This window comes from Folsomia candida, unplaced genomic scaffold (assembly GCF_002217175.1).
Source record: "Folsomia candida strain VU population unplaced genomic scaffold, ASM221717v1 Fcan01_Sc015, whole genome shotgun sequence".
Taxonomy (NCBI): Eukaryota; Metazoa; Arthropoda; class Collembola; order Entomobryomorpha; family Isotomidae; genus Folsomia; species Folsomia candida.
In genome coordinates, this window is record NW_019091207.1 from 3558615 (window position 1) to 3575884 (window position 17270).

At 35.0% G+C, this 17270-nt stretch overlaps 1 protein-coding gene across 1 annotated transcript; it reads left to right on the forward strand.

Annotated features, from left to right (window-relative positions):
- The first annotated feature begins 3015 nt into the window (after positions 1-3015).
- On the forward strand, positions 3016-4710 carry LOC110856415. The gene is made up of 4 exons (XM_022104902.1): positions 3016-3099; positions 3575-3742; positions 4195-4360; positions 4526-4710. The coding sequence occupies exons 1-4, from the start codon at positions 3067-3069 to the stop codon at positions 4708-4710; spliced, it is 552 nt and encodes a 183-aa protein (XP_021960594.1). The 5' UTR covers positions 3016-3066.
- The last annotated feature ends 12560 nt before the right edge of the window (positions 4711-17270 follow it).

A 17270-nucleotide genomic window follows, 5' to 3' on the forward strand; every position in this document is an offset into this window, starting at 1 on the left:
CAAAGGCGCCAAAAACACGAAAAAACCCTGTTTTCATGTACTTTAAATGTCACCAAAAATCCAATTTTGCTCGGATTCTGACAAAATTTACATTTTTGTGATCCCAGATACTTGTGTGATCATATCCAGTAGATATCCCAAATTTTTTGAATTTTTGAATTTTTTCGAGTAGTTCATCAGCTCGAAAATTTCAAAAAACTTTAGATTGCTATTGAATATTATAAGGCAAGTATCTGGGATCACAAAAATGCAAATTTTATCAAAATCCGCGCAAAATTGGATTTTTGAAGTTGATAACTTTTGTGGTTTTCATCCCTTTGAGTGGGTGTGGCGGGCGCAAATGTGGCCATAGAGTCAAACCACTTCAGGGTTTTAGTACACTCATGGGACCCTATCACATATCCAAAGGGCATCGAGATCTGTGAAGGGCAGGTGGTGACGCTCTCCTCCTTAGTCGTTAATCGTTAAATACATTTTTTAAATCAATAAAAATTCATAAGAATACATAAATTTTTATCAAAAATTACAAAACTTTCATATTAAGTAAAACCAATCAATTATGTACAATACAATTGTTGTACAAAAGGTGAAACTACAAAAAAATATAGTTGACTTAATTTATCTTAAACTAATTTACCTAGTTTAATTTTACAGGATAATAATTATTGGCGTCGGACCACGGAAAAATTTAAAAATATAAATTCCTTAAAGGTTCAATATTTTAAATAGGCACAAATAAATGTGACAAAATTCGCTAAATTAAGCTGCAATTTGACTGTTGCAAATTGAGAACAAAAATCAAATTTGTTACAATAAATTCGCGTTCTAAAATTTCTATTAACTTGTCTTTATTTATCCTAAACTAAAAATATGGGTGCTGATTTGCCCTTTTGTGTGATTTTGTACCCTGCATCACAGTGTTCCTTAATTTTATCCTAAAAATGTCCACGATTGGTCACGCAGTGTTAAAAATGTTTTTGATCTTGCTTGTTTCATCCCTTTTACATACACTTATTGCTGCTAAAGTATATCGCCAAAGTGACTTTAAATGAGTAGTTACAGGTCCGTACACTCTTAGAAAACTAGTATTAAATCATTACCGACCGACCAGAGTACATTTGTGACTCTACCGGCACGGTAATAACGGGAATTGCCTTTCAGTAATGTTGTAAGGTACAAACCACGTTGGCATCCAATACTATTTGAAAGTTAATTTTTTATGGACGTCTCTTTAATATTTTCATATGGTTTCGCCCTGGTTTTACCCACTGTTCAAAACAGCTATCCAAAATGGGTTTTGGACACCGAATTTTACGTCGGAAATGTCCAAAATAGAAAATGTGGCAAATCTTTCTATAATCCTTTTATGCATAATATCCTTAAACATATTATGTAATCTTCACTGCGATTCACTACGATTCACTACGATTACATATTATGTAATCTTCACTAATCTTCATCTTGAGCACTTTGATGTGTAATATGACATGGTTTGGAAAATTTCTCAATTTCTCATAAAAAAAGCATATTTAAATAGTTTTTCCAAATTTAGTGGTATTACATGCCAATTTTTTTTCAACTGCCCGTTGCTTCTAATTAATTTAAGTGATTTTATAAGATAGTTCAATTTAAAGTTTTCATAATAAGTTTGATCTTTCCAAAGTCCAGCTTTGTTATGCTCAAATAAATTTGACGGGACTAAAACGTAACAGATCAAATTATGTATTAGTTTACACATTTTACGGGATACAAAACATTGCAATGAATTTGCTCCAGTGCAAATTTTGCAAATCTGTACAAGCAATTCTGTGATCGTATTTTAATTTGTTTCTAAAGGATTTACTTATTAAAGAGAGAGAGAGAGTGTGCGAAATAATCTTGCAAAATGAAAATATGCTCAATTTCTGGGCAAATTTGGGTACAAAAAATCCTACAGTTTTTCAGCAAAAGTTTTCTGAAATCTAGCAAATTTTGTTAAGTTATGTTTCAATACTCGATTTGCGAGACATTCGAAGGGTGGACGAGAGTACGCTTAATATATTTTTTTATTAACAATTTTTATGATTATTTTGTAGAAAAAAAATGTCATAACGTTTTGAATTAGGGAAATTGCTCCCATTTTAAAACAGAGGCAAAATGTTTGATCTTTGATAGAATTAAGGAATATGATTTTTGCCCAAATAAATTTAACGGAGGATAAGTTTAACAGATTTTTGATCCAAAATTTGGATTTTTTTGCACATTTTACGTGGTAACTAAAACAGTGAATTTGCTTCATTGCAAGTTGAGAAGTTTTAAACCCAAGTTTTGAGTCCATCCGAACCGAATCCGAATTTTTCGACTGAAAAAATGTCCATCCGAACCGAATCCGAATTTTTCGGTTCAAAAAAATCTCCAAACCTAACTGAATGATTCGGATTCGGTTCGGATGGATACTTTATCCAAAATTCGGATAACCGACTCAACCCTGTCAGTACAGGTAGATAATAGAGCTTTGACTTATATTTATCGCGATTCATTTTATTCAATAAAAATTAAAACTAAATTTATTTATGGGCGACCATTTTATACCATTAAATTCCCGAAAGTTATGAAAATTACGAAGGAAATCAGGTGATGAAATCAACCAATTCCAAGTTTCAAAAATCAAGAATTTGTTTTATAAATAGTTCTGGCCTACACTTATCAAAATTCAATTCAAATCCTGGAAATGTAGAATTGCTAAAAATATTAGTTTTCGAAACATTTGGAAGAAATTTAACCATTATTAAAGTTGATGAGTTTACAGCCAAATATTGATTGCCAAATATTTAGCAAATTTTACATTTCTTAGTACTCCCAAGTTGCGAATTAACTGTTTTTGTCCAGTAAGAAGAAAACAATCCAATAAAACTAAGGATGTGTGACATGTTTCGCTCAAACTTTCCGTCATAAAAATCACGATAATTTCCTTTCATAAAATTTCTCCACGATTATATAAAGGACATCGATTCTGATTTGCAGCCATTCAGGTCCCGAACATCTTCCAATTTTAACAAGTAAAAATTTCCAGCGTAAAAATTAACAATGTTCAAAATTGTCGCGTACGTAGTTCTTCTGGTAAGACAAGTAATAAATTATTTACGGGGATATTTGTATCCCAGTAAACTTGATAAACTTATAAAAAAATTACTCATTTTTAAAAATATTACGAAATAATAAATCTGAGACCATTCCAAACTCACACAATCGAACGAAAGTGAGGCAATTCACGCAGGCCTTGGTAACTTTGTAAAATCCGTAAATTTTGTAAAATAATTTTACAAACTTTTATAAAATAAAAAACGCCCTTGATCTGAGTAAGTTTACAAAAATTGGTAAGCCAATTTTCCTCAGAAATATTTACAATATTTCGTAAAATTTTCGAAGTTTACAGAATTATCGGAGTTTAAAAAGTTAAGATCGACTGCGTGAATTGCCTCAGTGTCATTTTACTTCTTAAACTAATTGTAGTTTACTGGGTTACAAACGTAATGAATTACCAATTTTTTTGCATTAATCACTTTCTCTAATTTATTTTTGAAAAAATATTTAGGTCGCTTTGTCATCCGCCCTGCCGATGGAGGACGAGTATCAAAATGGCGAATTTATCCAAGAAAAGTTGACCAAATGGAAGTGTCACAAAGGCTTCAGCGGGGTCATGACGGAGGACATGAAGAAAGCCATCGAAACCTGCAAGGCCAAAAAAATTAAGGCGAAATATGTAAGATCTTTAGCGTTTTTTTCTTCCAAGTTTGAGATAGATTGGTGCTGATATCTTTTCATGGTATGATTATGATTAATATTGAAGGGCAACTCAATTTAAAAAAGTGGGCATGATTCTTTTCACAAATTTACCAGTTTTTTTGTAGCAAATTTTCTAGATTTCGCAAATTCTGTCGACCATTTTTGACAACCAGATTGACAATTTCTCTAACTTCAATATTTTTTGGTACCGATTTGGCGAACTTTTTGCACCAGTTTACAAAAAGATATTACTTAACATCGTTACTTTAACCAGTACCCAATTTGCCAATTTTAACCGATTTTGCACTTCAAATCCACAAATTCTGAAATTTCATTATTTTTTGGTACCAATTTATCAAAATTTTTATCACCGGTTTCCAAACCATGTTGCTTAACATCGTTTCTTTAACAAAATCAATTTTTTGCCAGTGTTTCAAAGCCTGTTTTGCCGAGGAGATGAAATTCTGCAGGAACGAAACATTGGACGAACCCAAGCTCAAAAGCCACCTTAAAGAAATGTTCGACCAGAATGAACCACTCTCCGCATCGACCGAAGCCAAGTGGATTGAAGACACCAAAAAATGCATTGCCGACTGTAAGTTAATAGCTTACTTATGCAAATTAAATTTAATACGCAAAAAATATTAACCGACAAAACAATTTGAATTTCGCGCAATTTTTTGTCGCGTACAAAACTAGCCGAGGATTATAATTTCAATTTCTGAAACAAATGTCTGACACGTAATTTAAATTTTTACAGTTAAGAAATCTGGGAAAAAGTTTCCAAAGGAATTCACCGGTGAATGTAAAGAACTCGAAGATTTCAGCAAATGCATGATGGATTCTCGGGTAATAATTTTATTTTATTCAGATTTTTCATATTTTACAGATTTTTGTAATTTAATTTTTTCTCCCACTTTTCAGGAATGCCGTTTAAAGGATTAATTTCTGAATTTGTGCCAATCGTAATTGATAAATTTATTAAAGCGGAAATATATAGAAATATATCAAAATTTAGTGATCACAAAATATGTTGTAGTTGAACGTCCAACAAAATAAAAGTGCGTTGTTTTAGCTACTAAATTTTAAAAACAGATTAACACTTCTCTAGGTCTTGATTCATTTTTGTTAATAACTTCGAAAAGTAGATTGTAGATTTTGTGAGACCTGCGAAGCAGGTTGATACAAAATCAGGATTTTGTGAAGCTTCCGATTACGAAAGACATCACGGAGTAATAGTTGAGTAGTGGTCGATTCCAGGACGTTGGAGAGACACTACCTGCCGCCTAGTTTAAAGTTATAAAACCAAAAAGTCATCATACCCACTTGCACACGCCACACCATTCAACCGGCATAGCTTCAAAGACCGAAACGACTTGATTAATGAGGGGTGGGATGGAGGGCCGTGATGTCTTTCGTAATCGGAAGCTTCACAAAATCCTGATTTTGTATCAACCTGCTTCGCAGGTCTCACAAAATCTACAATTTTGTCTCATCTTCCTCTTACTCCGACATCACGGAGTAATAGTTGAGTAGTTATTCAAAGCCAAGTCGTTGAGGCAATAATTAGAATTAAAAACAGTACAATTTGGTTAACTAAATTGAATTTACAATATTAATTTATTCACAAATTTTGTATTAAATGATTACATTGCAAGAACGGCATGACCAAACTCATTCTTATCCTCAAACGGACGCTTATAAAATAAGGCAAATGTTTTAGAAGACGGGGTCCATCCGACTCGTCTTAAAATTGTGTCAATGTTAACATCTCTTGAAGCAGCTTTAGATACAGACGCATGCCTAAAACTATGAGCATGAAACTTATTAACATTAATCCCAGATAACTCTAATATATTACATAACCATCTACTTATAGTTTGCGAAGTTACAGCTTTATGAGGTTTTGTTAAACTAATAAACAACCTTGTCTCATTTCCTCTAATACCTTCAGTCATATTCTTATAAATTCTTAAAGTTTCTACAGGACAAATATCTTTATCATGGTAGGGTGGAATAATCAACACTGGATTTGACCTAGTTATAGTAGTTGTTTTAAGATTACTTGTTATTCTAATCTGAACAGTATCACTCCATAAAATATCTCTGATCATAATACAACTTATTGTCTGCACCCTCTGCCCTGTACACAAAGCTAATAATGCAACTAATTTCAAAGTAACATTTCTTAAATTCATAGTATTACATGTTTTTAGATAATTTAAAACTAGATCAGGATTCCATGTACAATCATATCTCGGTCTTGCTGGTCTCAATCTACTAACACCTCTCATAAAATCAACAATTAGTTTATGTTCTCCAATTGAACTACCATCAACGCTGCCAAATACTGAAGATAACGCTGACCTAGTTGAATTTAACACATAATAACTTAAGCCCTTTGTGTACAATTCGGTTAAAAACAAAAAATAATTACTAATATTCACATCCCATATTGAAAATCCTTTTTGACTACAAAAGTATGACCATTTTCCTAAAGCTGATTCGTATTGTTTCCAAGTCCCTTCTGCTTTTGACGCTCTCAATATATCTAAGACATTTTCTGGTAAGTTCAATTTTTGCATTGCTTCCCGGATAAGATCGCGGCCATTAATGATAACTTGGGGTTGAGCGGATGTAGTTCTCTGTAACTAGGATTAAACAACAAATTCCTATTAGGACCCTATTTTAATACTGGTGTCACAGCTAATCTATTAAACAAGGGAAACCATGGTTGACTTTTCCATTCAGGTACCACAACAATTCCTTCGCTCTTATCCTCAATAATTTTATTGATTACTCTATTCACCAAATTAAATGGTGGAAAAGCATAAAAATGCTCTACCCAAGTAAACGAAAAAGCGTCTATTCCTTCCGATGTTGGATCGGGCTTATATGAATAGAATCTCTTACACTGAGTCGTCCCGTGTGACGCAAACAAGTCTATTTCTGGAACGCCAAATTCTCTACAAATTCGATCAAAATAAAAAGTACTTAGCATAAAATCAGAAGAATCGTTCTGTTTTCTTGATAATTTATCCGCTACATAGTTGTCCTTAGTATTAATATAATTCGCAGCAATTGTAAAATCATGCGACTCAGCCCAGCGCCACAACTTCTTGGCTACATCATGTGCACCTGTTGACCTACAACCTCCAAATTTATTAATGTATTCCATTACTGTCGAACTATCTGTGCGAACCAAAATATGAATTCCTCGAGTTTTTATCAAAAATCTGAAGCCAAGGAAAACGGCCCAAATCTCTAGCACGTTGATATGATAATCAAGAAATTCTCCTGACCAGTGACCATGAATCTCTTTTCCATCCGCCTCAATCCATGCTCCCCAACCTGTGGGGGATGCATCTGTTAAATAATACATTGCGGTTTGGGCTTGTGCAAATTATTATAAAATTTTCCGGCGTTAAGAATCCACCAACTCAAATCTGACTTGGCCTCCAGCGATAAACCTACTTTCCCTGACCAATTATTACAACATTCATCCAGTGCCAAAGTTTTCTCCTGCTCTAACTGTTTGGTATATAACATACCATATTTTGTTGCTGGTGCTGCAGCTATTAACGTTCCAATTAATTCTGCTAATTCTCTGATTGTTATTTGTGAACTATTAACGGTCTTGTCACATTTAGAAATTACTCTATTGCATTTTTCCTCTGGCAAAGACAAAGTCATGGTACTTGAATTAATTATGAATCCTAAATAGCGAACAACTTGTGAAGGAATTAATTGAGATTTTTCCACATTAATTTTTAAACCTAAAGTTTCCAACAATGACATTACTTTCCTTAAGGAAGACATACATTCATCATATGATCTGCCCAATACCAACATATCATCGAGATAAGAAACTACTAGTACTCCGTTGGAACGTAAGTAAGCAACTATTGGCTTATTTAATTTAGTGTTTAATTTGGTGCCACAGATAAACCAAATGGAACAACTGTATATTTATATAATGTTCCCCTCCATCTGAATTTTAAATATTTTTGAAAAGATTTTTCTATGGAAATGGAATGATATGCATCCACACAATCAATTACCGCCATAAACGAACCCTTTGAAACTAATTCCCCAGCAATTCTAATGTTCTCCATTTTAAAATGGTATGACTCTAAATATTCATTCAATTTCTTTAGATTAATTATAGGCCGTCTTGATCCGTCAGGCTTGGGAACGGTAAAAATTGTAGAAATAAACTGATCCGATTCTTCGTCTGATTTTACAACAGCACCAGTAATTAATAGTTTCTTAATACAATCATCAATTATTAAACTCTCATTTTCGGAAAACTTGGGATTAGTTGGCTCATAAGTTTGAATTGGAATTTGAATAAATGGTAATTTAAATCCTGCTATAGCATCTAATACGAATTTATCTTTAGTAATATTACGCCACTTATCTATAAATTTGAATAAACAACCAGCTTTCAAACCAACCTTTAAAACTTGCGATTTTTCTGTTGGTTGTATTGCTGATTTTGTTGCAGAAATGGTCGATGAACTGCACTCTGCCGAAATTGCCCGCTCCCCCGCTGGTAATTTGGACGGAACGGGCGATTCCAGTTTAAAGACCCGACGTTGGAACGAGGTCGCATGATGTATGGCTGATAACGGTTTGGTGGTCGACTTGCTGTCTGCCTTATCAGAGACGCCGTTGCTTTTGATGCTTTCAAGCTTTCATTTAGGTCGCTTCCAAAAAGCCACTCAGATTGAGAAATCTAATATTTATCATCCATTCATCAAGATTCATCACCTTTTGTGCCATTAAAATTAACATCTTAGAAAAACTATTCAATTTTATACCTGAGCATTACAAATCCCCATATATTCAGGATTCAAATGCTTCTTCACATCCTGTCTTCGGTTAGAATTAATGACCTGGATTTGATCACCAATAATGTTTCCAGCATCCATGGCCAATTTTACAATGCTATTTGTTGTCTCCTTAGGAATTTCCCTCTTTTGAGATACAACAATATTTGCAATTTTTGATAAAGCTGCTAGCGATGCGCTCAAAGTATGTTGTAACTGTTGGTTCTTCACATCAGAGAGGCGAGCGTTTGATGGTAGAATTCTCCAAATCTCTTAATTAATTTTTGGAGGAACAAATTGTTTGCAATTGTTTGGAATTTTCAATGAAATCTTGAGCTTCTCTTTCGATTCCTTTGTCAATGGTCGAAGAACTGTCTTTCCAAATCCCTCCGCAACTTGAGGAAGTAAATCTTCATCAAAATCAGTTTCTTTTTCGATATCTTGCAATAATCCTTCAATTTCAGGGTCTTCACGATCTATGCGTACCCAATTGAATATTTCCAATTTGATTGAATCATTTAATAATTACGTTAACTCAGTACCTTGCTCTTTTTCTGAATCACCATTGATCATTTTATTACAAATATCATCTTCAGTTTCCTCATCTGACAGTCCTAGAGACCAGGTTGACTTCTTTATTTCTTTATCCTCCCCAGAACTACCAGCTATTCCAACAGCTTCAGATAATTTGGAAATCATTTCTGGCATGCTTTTCAGCGCTTTCAAAGCTTCGTCATGTTCATTCATTTTGGCGAGCACCTCACTCAACGAATTTGAATCTGGCTTATCTGCCATCTTAAAAAACAAAGAATAATCTTATTCAATTAATTTAGTAGTGGACCATGCAGGTTACCACTTGCCCGTTGTCTTATCAAGACAGCGAAGGCCCGAGCAAAAATAATTTCTTCCAACAAAAGAAGAGAATTTACTGTTTATTCACCAAAATCCTAGTCCATCCCTTACTCCCCGTTCGGTCAAAATATGTGTGCTTACCTTTTTTTAGCTTCCTAGACGACTTGAATTAATTTGTTTGAATTAAGTTTTCACAAAGCAGGAACAAAATTTTTGGTGTCTCTCCCCTCGTGCCTAAAAATCAACTATGCCGGTTGAATGGTGTGGCGTGTGCAAGTGGGTATGATGACTTTTTGGTTTTATAACTTTAAACTAGGCGGCAGGTAGTGTCTCTCCAACGTCCTGGAATCGACCACTACTCAACTATTACTCCGTGATGTCGGAGTAAGAGGAAGATGAGACAAAATCAGGATACAATTCCTTCATGTTCCATTAAGGTTTAAACTCCGTTTCAAGTTACTTGAGTTCCCCGCCTTGAGTACATTACATTACATTAGCCGAATTATTTTATTATTTGAGACTTATTTTATACTTATTTTAGACTTATTTTATTATTTTATTATTTGAATTTCCCTGAAATTATTATTACGATTTCTACGACAAATCGTCACCGACGTGGTAGAGCCACATAGTCATTCCGCATGGTAATGATTCATTACTACCTTATTTTGAGTGTACGACCCAGAATCAGAACCGTTTCGGACAACGTTTCACTGTAATAATGGCCTCATTCCGATGTTAATGGAATTTGATCGTTAGGACGTCGACATTTATTTGTAGTTAAATCTATGGTTCATCTATTAAAACAGCAGCATTTTCCTATTCAATTTTGCTGAAACGAGTTGGCCGATCGAGCCCATGCTTATAAGCATTGGAAATTTGATTGTGAGCCATTCATGCAATTCTCCATGGATTTTCAAAATTAAACATGTTGTAGAAACATTTGACCCTTCCCTACAATATATAATTTCAAATTATTAAAATTTGACCTAGGTGACCTGAAATCAAGACCACAAGGTCAAGAAATGAGAATATTTGCAAAGTCCTTAAAAATGCGACTTCGCAAATTTGATTCGAAATTTAAAAGTCAGGCAACTCAGGGGAGTGGCAAAACATTACCCTCCAGTCATTATAAAAATTGTGGGTGTGGCAGGGGGTGTGGAAAAATTGAATTAGGTTTAAATTATTAGAGTTTTAACACCTGGGAGCGTTAGAAATATCAGTATCCAATCAGGGTCACCCCCCTCAGCAATGGTTACATTATCACATTAAAATCTTCAATCCCCACCCACAGGGGGTGTGCCCATCAGCGTTTTTGTGGTTAATCTTCTTAAGTACATTGCGCGACACAAATAATTTATTGTAAAGGAATGGTGACTCCAATGGTTACCTCATATCACAAAAAAACACACCAAGGTTAAAATCTTGGATCCCCACCCACAGGGGGTGTGGTTATCAGCGGTTTTGCTATCTTTTAGAGAAAGCATGTCGTGTGACATATCGTTTTGACCAGAAACATGCGGGCAACTTAAAAATAGTATCGATGTTACCCAAACCACACCCCCAGGTGCGTGTGGCTTTTAGCGCTTTTGCCATCTTTTCGAGAAAGCATGTCGTGTGACATATCGTTTTGACCAGAAACATGAGGGCAACTTAAAAATTGTGTCGATGTTACCAAAACCACACCCCCAGGTGGGTGTGGCTTTCAACGCTTTTGGCAGCAACTGATAACATAGGTCATGTGATACGAATAATTTATCGGAATGAAATGGGGACCTTGATCGTTACCTCCTATCGCACACAAACCACACCCCCAGGTGGGTGTGGTTTGAACATATGCAATCACTCAAAAAATCAATAGAAAAATCAAGGAATTCAAGGAATTCGGTACTACGATAAATGTGTACAAGTTTTAGACATGCCATAATTTTAAAAAAATTACCAATTGAACAACCTTCCACGATTTTACAATTAAAACAATTTGGGTTAATAGTTATTGTAAAAATTCGTGTTAAGTGGAACATTGATATTAATTTCCCAACGTTTTGATAAATTTCGGTAATAGTCGTCAGCTTGTAATATATTTATATAATAATAATATTACCATTTGGAAATTTAACTTAAATCATATGTTTAAACCGGCAGAGGTCAATCTCGCCGATTGCATGCCGGTAGTACTTAACGACATGCTTTCTCTAAAAGATAGCAAAACCGCTGATAACCACACCCCCTGTGGGTGGGGATCCAAGATTTTAACCTTGGTGTGTTTTTTTGTGATATGAGGTAACCATTGGAGTCACCATTCCTTTACAATAAATTATTTGTGTCGCGCAATGTACTTAAGAAGATTAACCACAAAAACGCTGATGGGCACACCCCCTGTGGGTGGGGATTGAAGATTTTAATGTGATAATGTAACCATTGCTGAGGGGGGTGACCCTGATTGGATACTGATATTTCTAACGCTCCCAGGTGTTAAAACTCTAATAATTTAAACCTAATTCAATTTTTCCACACCCCCTGCCACACCCACAATTTTTATAATGACTGGAGGGTAATGTTTTGCCACTCCCCTGAGTTGCCTGACTTTTAAATTTCGAATCAAATTTGCGAAGTCGCATTTTTAAGGACTTTGCAAATATTCTCATTTCTTGACCTTGTGGTCTTGATTTCAGGTCACCTAGGTCAAATTTTAATAATTTGAAATTATATATTGTAGGGAAGGGTCAAATGTTTCTACAACATGTTTAATTTTGAAAATCCATGGAGAATTGCATGAATGGCTCACAATCAAAGTTCCAATGCTTATAAGCATTGCAGCATGCGCCACATAACCTCGAACCAAGAAAATGCTGCGGTTTTGATAGATTAACCATAGTTTTATTAATACCAAGTACAAATACAAAATTTGTAAATTAGATCGATACGCCATCCTTAAACTTTTTATAGAATAATGGATGTCTCTCAGCGTATGCTCTCCGATTTTGGTCAAATTAGTGTCAATGGGTCATAAATTTAATTAATATGAAATTTGCAAAGGACACGACCTCCCAATGCGCACGCTTGACAGAGATATTTGCATCCAAAGAGGCGCCCTAAAATATAAAAACTTCAGATTTTGCAAATTTTCTGTGTATTTTCTTCTATTCGGATGCAAATATCTCTGCCAAGCTTGAACATTGCCAGATACAGTTTTTTCAAATGTCATATTAATTAAATTTTTAATTTGAATTGGTTATTGAAATTTCTAAAAATAATCGTAAAAACAGTCCTTATAAAACGGTCTATGAATTATTTATGTTTCTGGGGAAAGTTCACAATTTTTGTTTCCAAAGTTGCCCACAGAGAGATAATCTGACCCGGTCTTAATTTTTTACTTTCCTTAATCTTTTAAACCTCAAACCTTTAATAAAGATTAATAAGGAAATTCAGGTTACAAAATATATTTCCTAAACTCACTGACGACTTTTGATTTTGTTAGGATTTCGACGTCGATATTTCTTTATGTAATTTTTCTTGAAGTAATAAGCATAATATGGCAATATAATGGCAGAATACAAATTAATTGGCAATAATAATTAGATTAATCAAGCAAAAACCAATTTTTGCTTGAAAGTTGAGAAAATTTAATCCTACCTGGTAAGGGCAGTCTGACAGTTTACCTTAATTTTTTAATTTGCATATTTTTTTAAGTTTAAAACTCTTCATAAAGATTACTAAATAAAATCAGGTTACCAAATCAGGTTTCTTAAACTTGCAGAAATTGGAGGATTTTTTTATTTTGTTAGGGCTTCGATGTCGAAATTTGTTTCAAGATAAATGTACTTTTGTTGGTGACAAGCAATTTAGATCTATAGTTCCTCTTCGTCCGTAGATATTTCATGTGATAATAAACGTCTCTTACCGTCAGGGTAAGGGTTTTGCGGGTTTTGCGGGTTTTGCGGGTTTTGGTGGGTTTTTGGGTAGCAAAAATGAGCAATACCTACGGGTAGTCGAGGTTTTCAAATTTTATGAAGTATGATAACGGCTTTATTAACAATTCCAAAATTTAACAAGTTATTAAAATAGAATTAATAAGCAGCTTTGTTGCGATATTGCTGAAAAAGCAGATTGTTTTCACAAATTAATACATTAGACACTGGCTCAGTTTACCTCCAAAACCCCGACTACCCTGACTACCCTGACTACCCCGACTACCCGGACTACCCTGACTACCCCGACTACCCCGACTACCCGCGAAACCCAGGTAAAACCCATGGGTATGGGTTCTCTATAGCAAAACCCCGGGGTTTTCTTAGGGTTGCCGTTTTTATCCGAGATTATCCTATCCGATCGGATAGGATAGGATGACGGATATCCGACACTTGTTATAACATGGATCCTATCCGAGGCTCGGATAGGATACATGTTATAACAAGCGTCGGATAATCTCGGATCATCCGATCGGATAGGATAGGATAGGATCGGCAACCCTAGGTTTTCTTCACCCTGTTCACCGTATGTTCTCAGACTATGAGGAAACCAGTGTCAATTGGTCACAAATGTAATTAAAATAAAATTTGCATCCCCAACGATCTCCCAATGCGCACGTTCAGCTGAGATATTTGCATCCGAAGAGGAGAAAGCACGCCCAGAAGCCGAACCAAAATGTTTTGAGTTATTCGGAACTTATTACGCAAGGTGACTACACTTGGTGGCAATATTTTTAAAAGGTTATTTAAGTTTTTAGAAGGGATAAAAATTTTACGTAAAATTTATCCATACAGAGCCTGACAGATAAAATAATTCCACAGATGGAACAATTATCCACACAACTTCAAGTCAAGTCTAATTTCGAGCAAATTGAGTGTCAGTCATGCTAGGCATGTTTCCTTAATTTTCGACCCAACCATAATTTCTGCATTGATTTTTGAGGAATTATTTAAATTTAAAATTGAATAATGACAATTATGTCGGATTTGAACGCCATTTAGCTAAATTGTGATATATTCCCAAATTGGTTATATTCATAGATTTATACCCGGTGTGTAAATATTGACAGAAGGCGTCAAAAATTAAGATGTCGGAATTTTCGGTTTTTAGCCTACAAAAGTGTTTTGAGGTAACTTTTTTCAACTTTACATAATTTAATTATTATTAGTCTATCCCAGAGTGTGCAAAAAGGCGCCTTTTTGGGAAAAAATTCATGCCTTTTTGCCGTTTTGCCCCTTTCAGTGCCAAATTGCCTGTTTGCGTGCCTTTTTGCCCGTTTGATGCCTTATTGCTTTTTTCCGTATGTTTCTATTGGGCATTACCTGGACCATATTACCAATTTTACTATAGACAATAAAGAGTGAGAATAATATAATTGACTTTACATTTCAAGTTTTCTAAAAAGCTAACACTCTGACAATTCAAATTCTCCACAAGATCATTAACTAGTCATGATCATTATGAGTATGTAAAGGGTGTTAATAAAGTCCGATCCCATGAATTTTTTGGAGCGCGGTTGTTACAAATTCAGCTGGAACTTTTGAACCAGTGAAGTTATTTATTTCAAATTTTTACCATGGGAGGAACAACTAAACGTGTAAGTCATGAGCATCTTAGAGTTAAGATACAAACATTGCATCAGCAGGGGTTTAAACCTGCAGAAATTGTGCAAAAATTGGGCTGCAGCCGCAGAACTGTTTGGAAATGGAAGAACAAAAATTTTGTCCACGACAAAAAGCGACCCGGGCGACCCAGAAAGGTGTCACCTACCACAAAGAGAATGATTAAAAACAGACTTTACAAGAAAACCGGTAGTTCATTACGTAATTGTGCAAGGGAGTTAAATGACTCAAAACGCTATAAAGAGAAGAAGAAGCAAATTAACTATGTGACCGTGCAAAAATTTGTGAAATCTACGAGGTGGGGTCACACAGCTTACAAACTAACCAAAAAACCTCTCATGTCACAAAAAAATATCGATGACCGTCTGAAATTTGGAGAACTCCTTCAGAAAAGTGGCCATTTGAGTGAAAAAAGACTTGGTGAAGAATTGCGCAGTCACATCCTTTGGACTGACGAATCTATTATTGAGCTATATCCAAAATTGAACCAACAAAATGTTCGTTACAGGACAGAAAACAAATCGGATGTACCATCAAGAGCAGTCCCAAAATTCGGGCTTAAAGTTATGGTAGCGGGTGGATTTTGTGCACGTGGCGTGACTCCTCTACATATCATACCAAAAGGCCAAACAGTCAATGCAAAGTATTATATGGAAAAAATATTACCTATCTATTTCGATAGCATGGGGAACAAGGAAATATTTCCGAATGAAAGAAAAATAGTTTTCATGCAGGATGGTGCTACAGCCCATACAGCAAAAGCGAGTTTGAGTCTCATCAAGACGCAAGTTTCAACGGTCTGGAGCAAGGGGGTGTGGCCCGGAAACAGCCCAGATTTGAATCCCCTGGAGAACCTGTGGTCCATACTTAAGGAAAATGTATACAAAGAACCACAACCCCGGACGAGGGAAGAGCTAGTAAAAAAAGTTCAAGATGTATGGAATTCGATTCCCACAGACACATTGGAAAAATTAGCACAGAGCCTTAAACAAAGAGTTGAGGGCATGGTTAAAGTAAATGGTAACAAGACCAAATACTAAGGTAAATATGTCGAACATTTTTTGTAAGTATCACGGGTAGTTTTTTTTATACTAGCCTTCACTTTTTTATAGGAAAAATGGGATCGGACTTTATTAACACCCTTTATAATACGTATGAGTATAATACACCTGCATAATTTATTTATTGGTGTTGAAATCATCCATCTCGCCCTAATAAGCATAACTTAATTATTCACATGTTGACAAATCCTGTGTGCAGGGTATTCCGACCCCGGGTTTTACTGGGTTGGGGTTTTGGGGTTTTACTGGGTTTTACTGGGTCGCCAATTAATAAAACCCAGCGGGTTTTACTATGTTAAAGGGGTTTTACTGGGTTTTACTCGGGTTTTACTAAGTTTTATCTAAAATTCAAATAGATAAATCAATAGAATCAGTTTGCAGGTGCATATCTAACTCGAATTAAGTACTCTGATCAATATTCCGTAAATTCCTCTATTTATTTCGAATTTTTGTTTATGATCTAAAAATCATAATTTACAGGTTAACTTGGGGTTTAATCAAATTCGTATATTTTTTGTGTTCCTGGCACTTTGAATTAAATTTTTTTCATAAATCTTGATAAAATTCATTAATTTAACAAATTGACGCAACATTGTAAGTTTTATTACTTCACCCCAAACATTGAGTAAAACCCAGTAAAACCCCAAAACCCCAAAACCCAGTAAAACCCAGTAAAACCCCGGGGTAGTTGTTTTCAGAGTAAAACCCCGGGTTTTTCAGAACCCTGCCTGTGTGAAAGATTGTAACTAAAAAAGCATACAATCGTATCATCACATTGCCCCGATTTTAGCAAAAAGGCAAAAAGGCATTTCGGGCAATCGGGCATAGCCAAAATTCACGTGCCTAATAGGCAAAAAGGCATTTTAGGCACGGCATGCCTTTTTTGCCCTTGCACACTCTGGTCTATCCTAACCTTCGAAAATAAACCTGTGGCATAAAAGCCCCCAAAAATCCTTCTCTGGTGAATGTAAAGAAATCGAAGATTTCAGAAAATCCATGATGGATTCTAGAGTAATAGGATTGACATTTAATTTAATTTAACTCGTCGTCAGTTTTTTTGTATTCTTATAGATTTTTGTAGTATATTTATTTTTCTCCCACTTTTCAGGAATGGCATTTTAAGGAAATAATTTCTGGACTTGTGCGAATCATAATAAATAAATTTG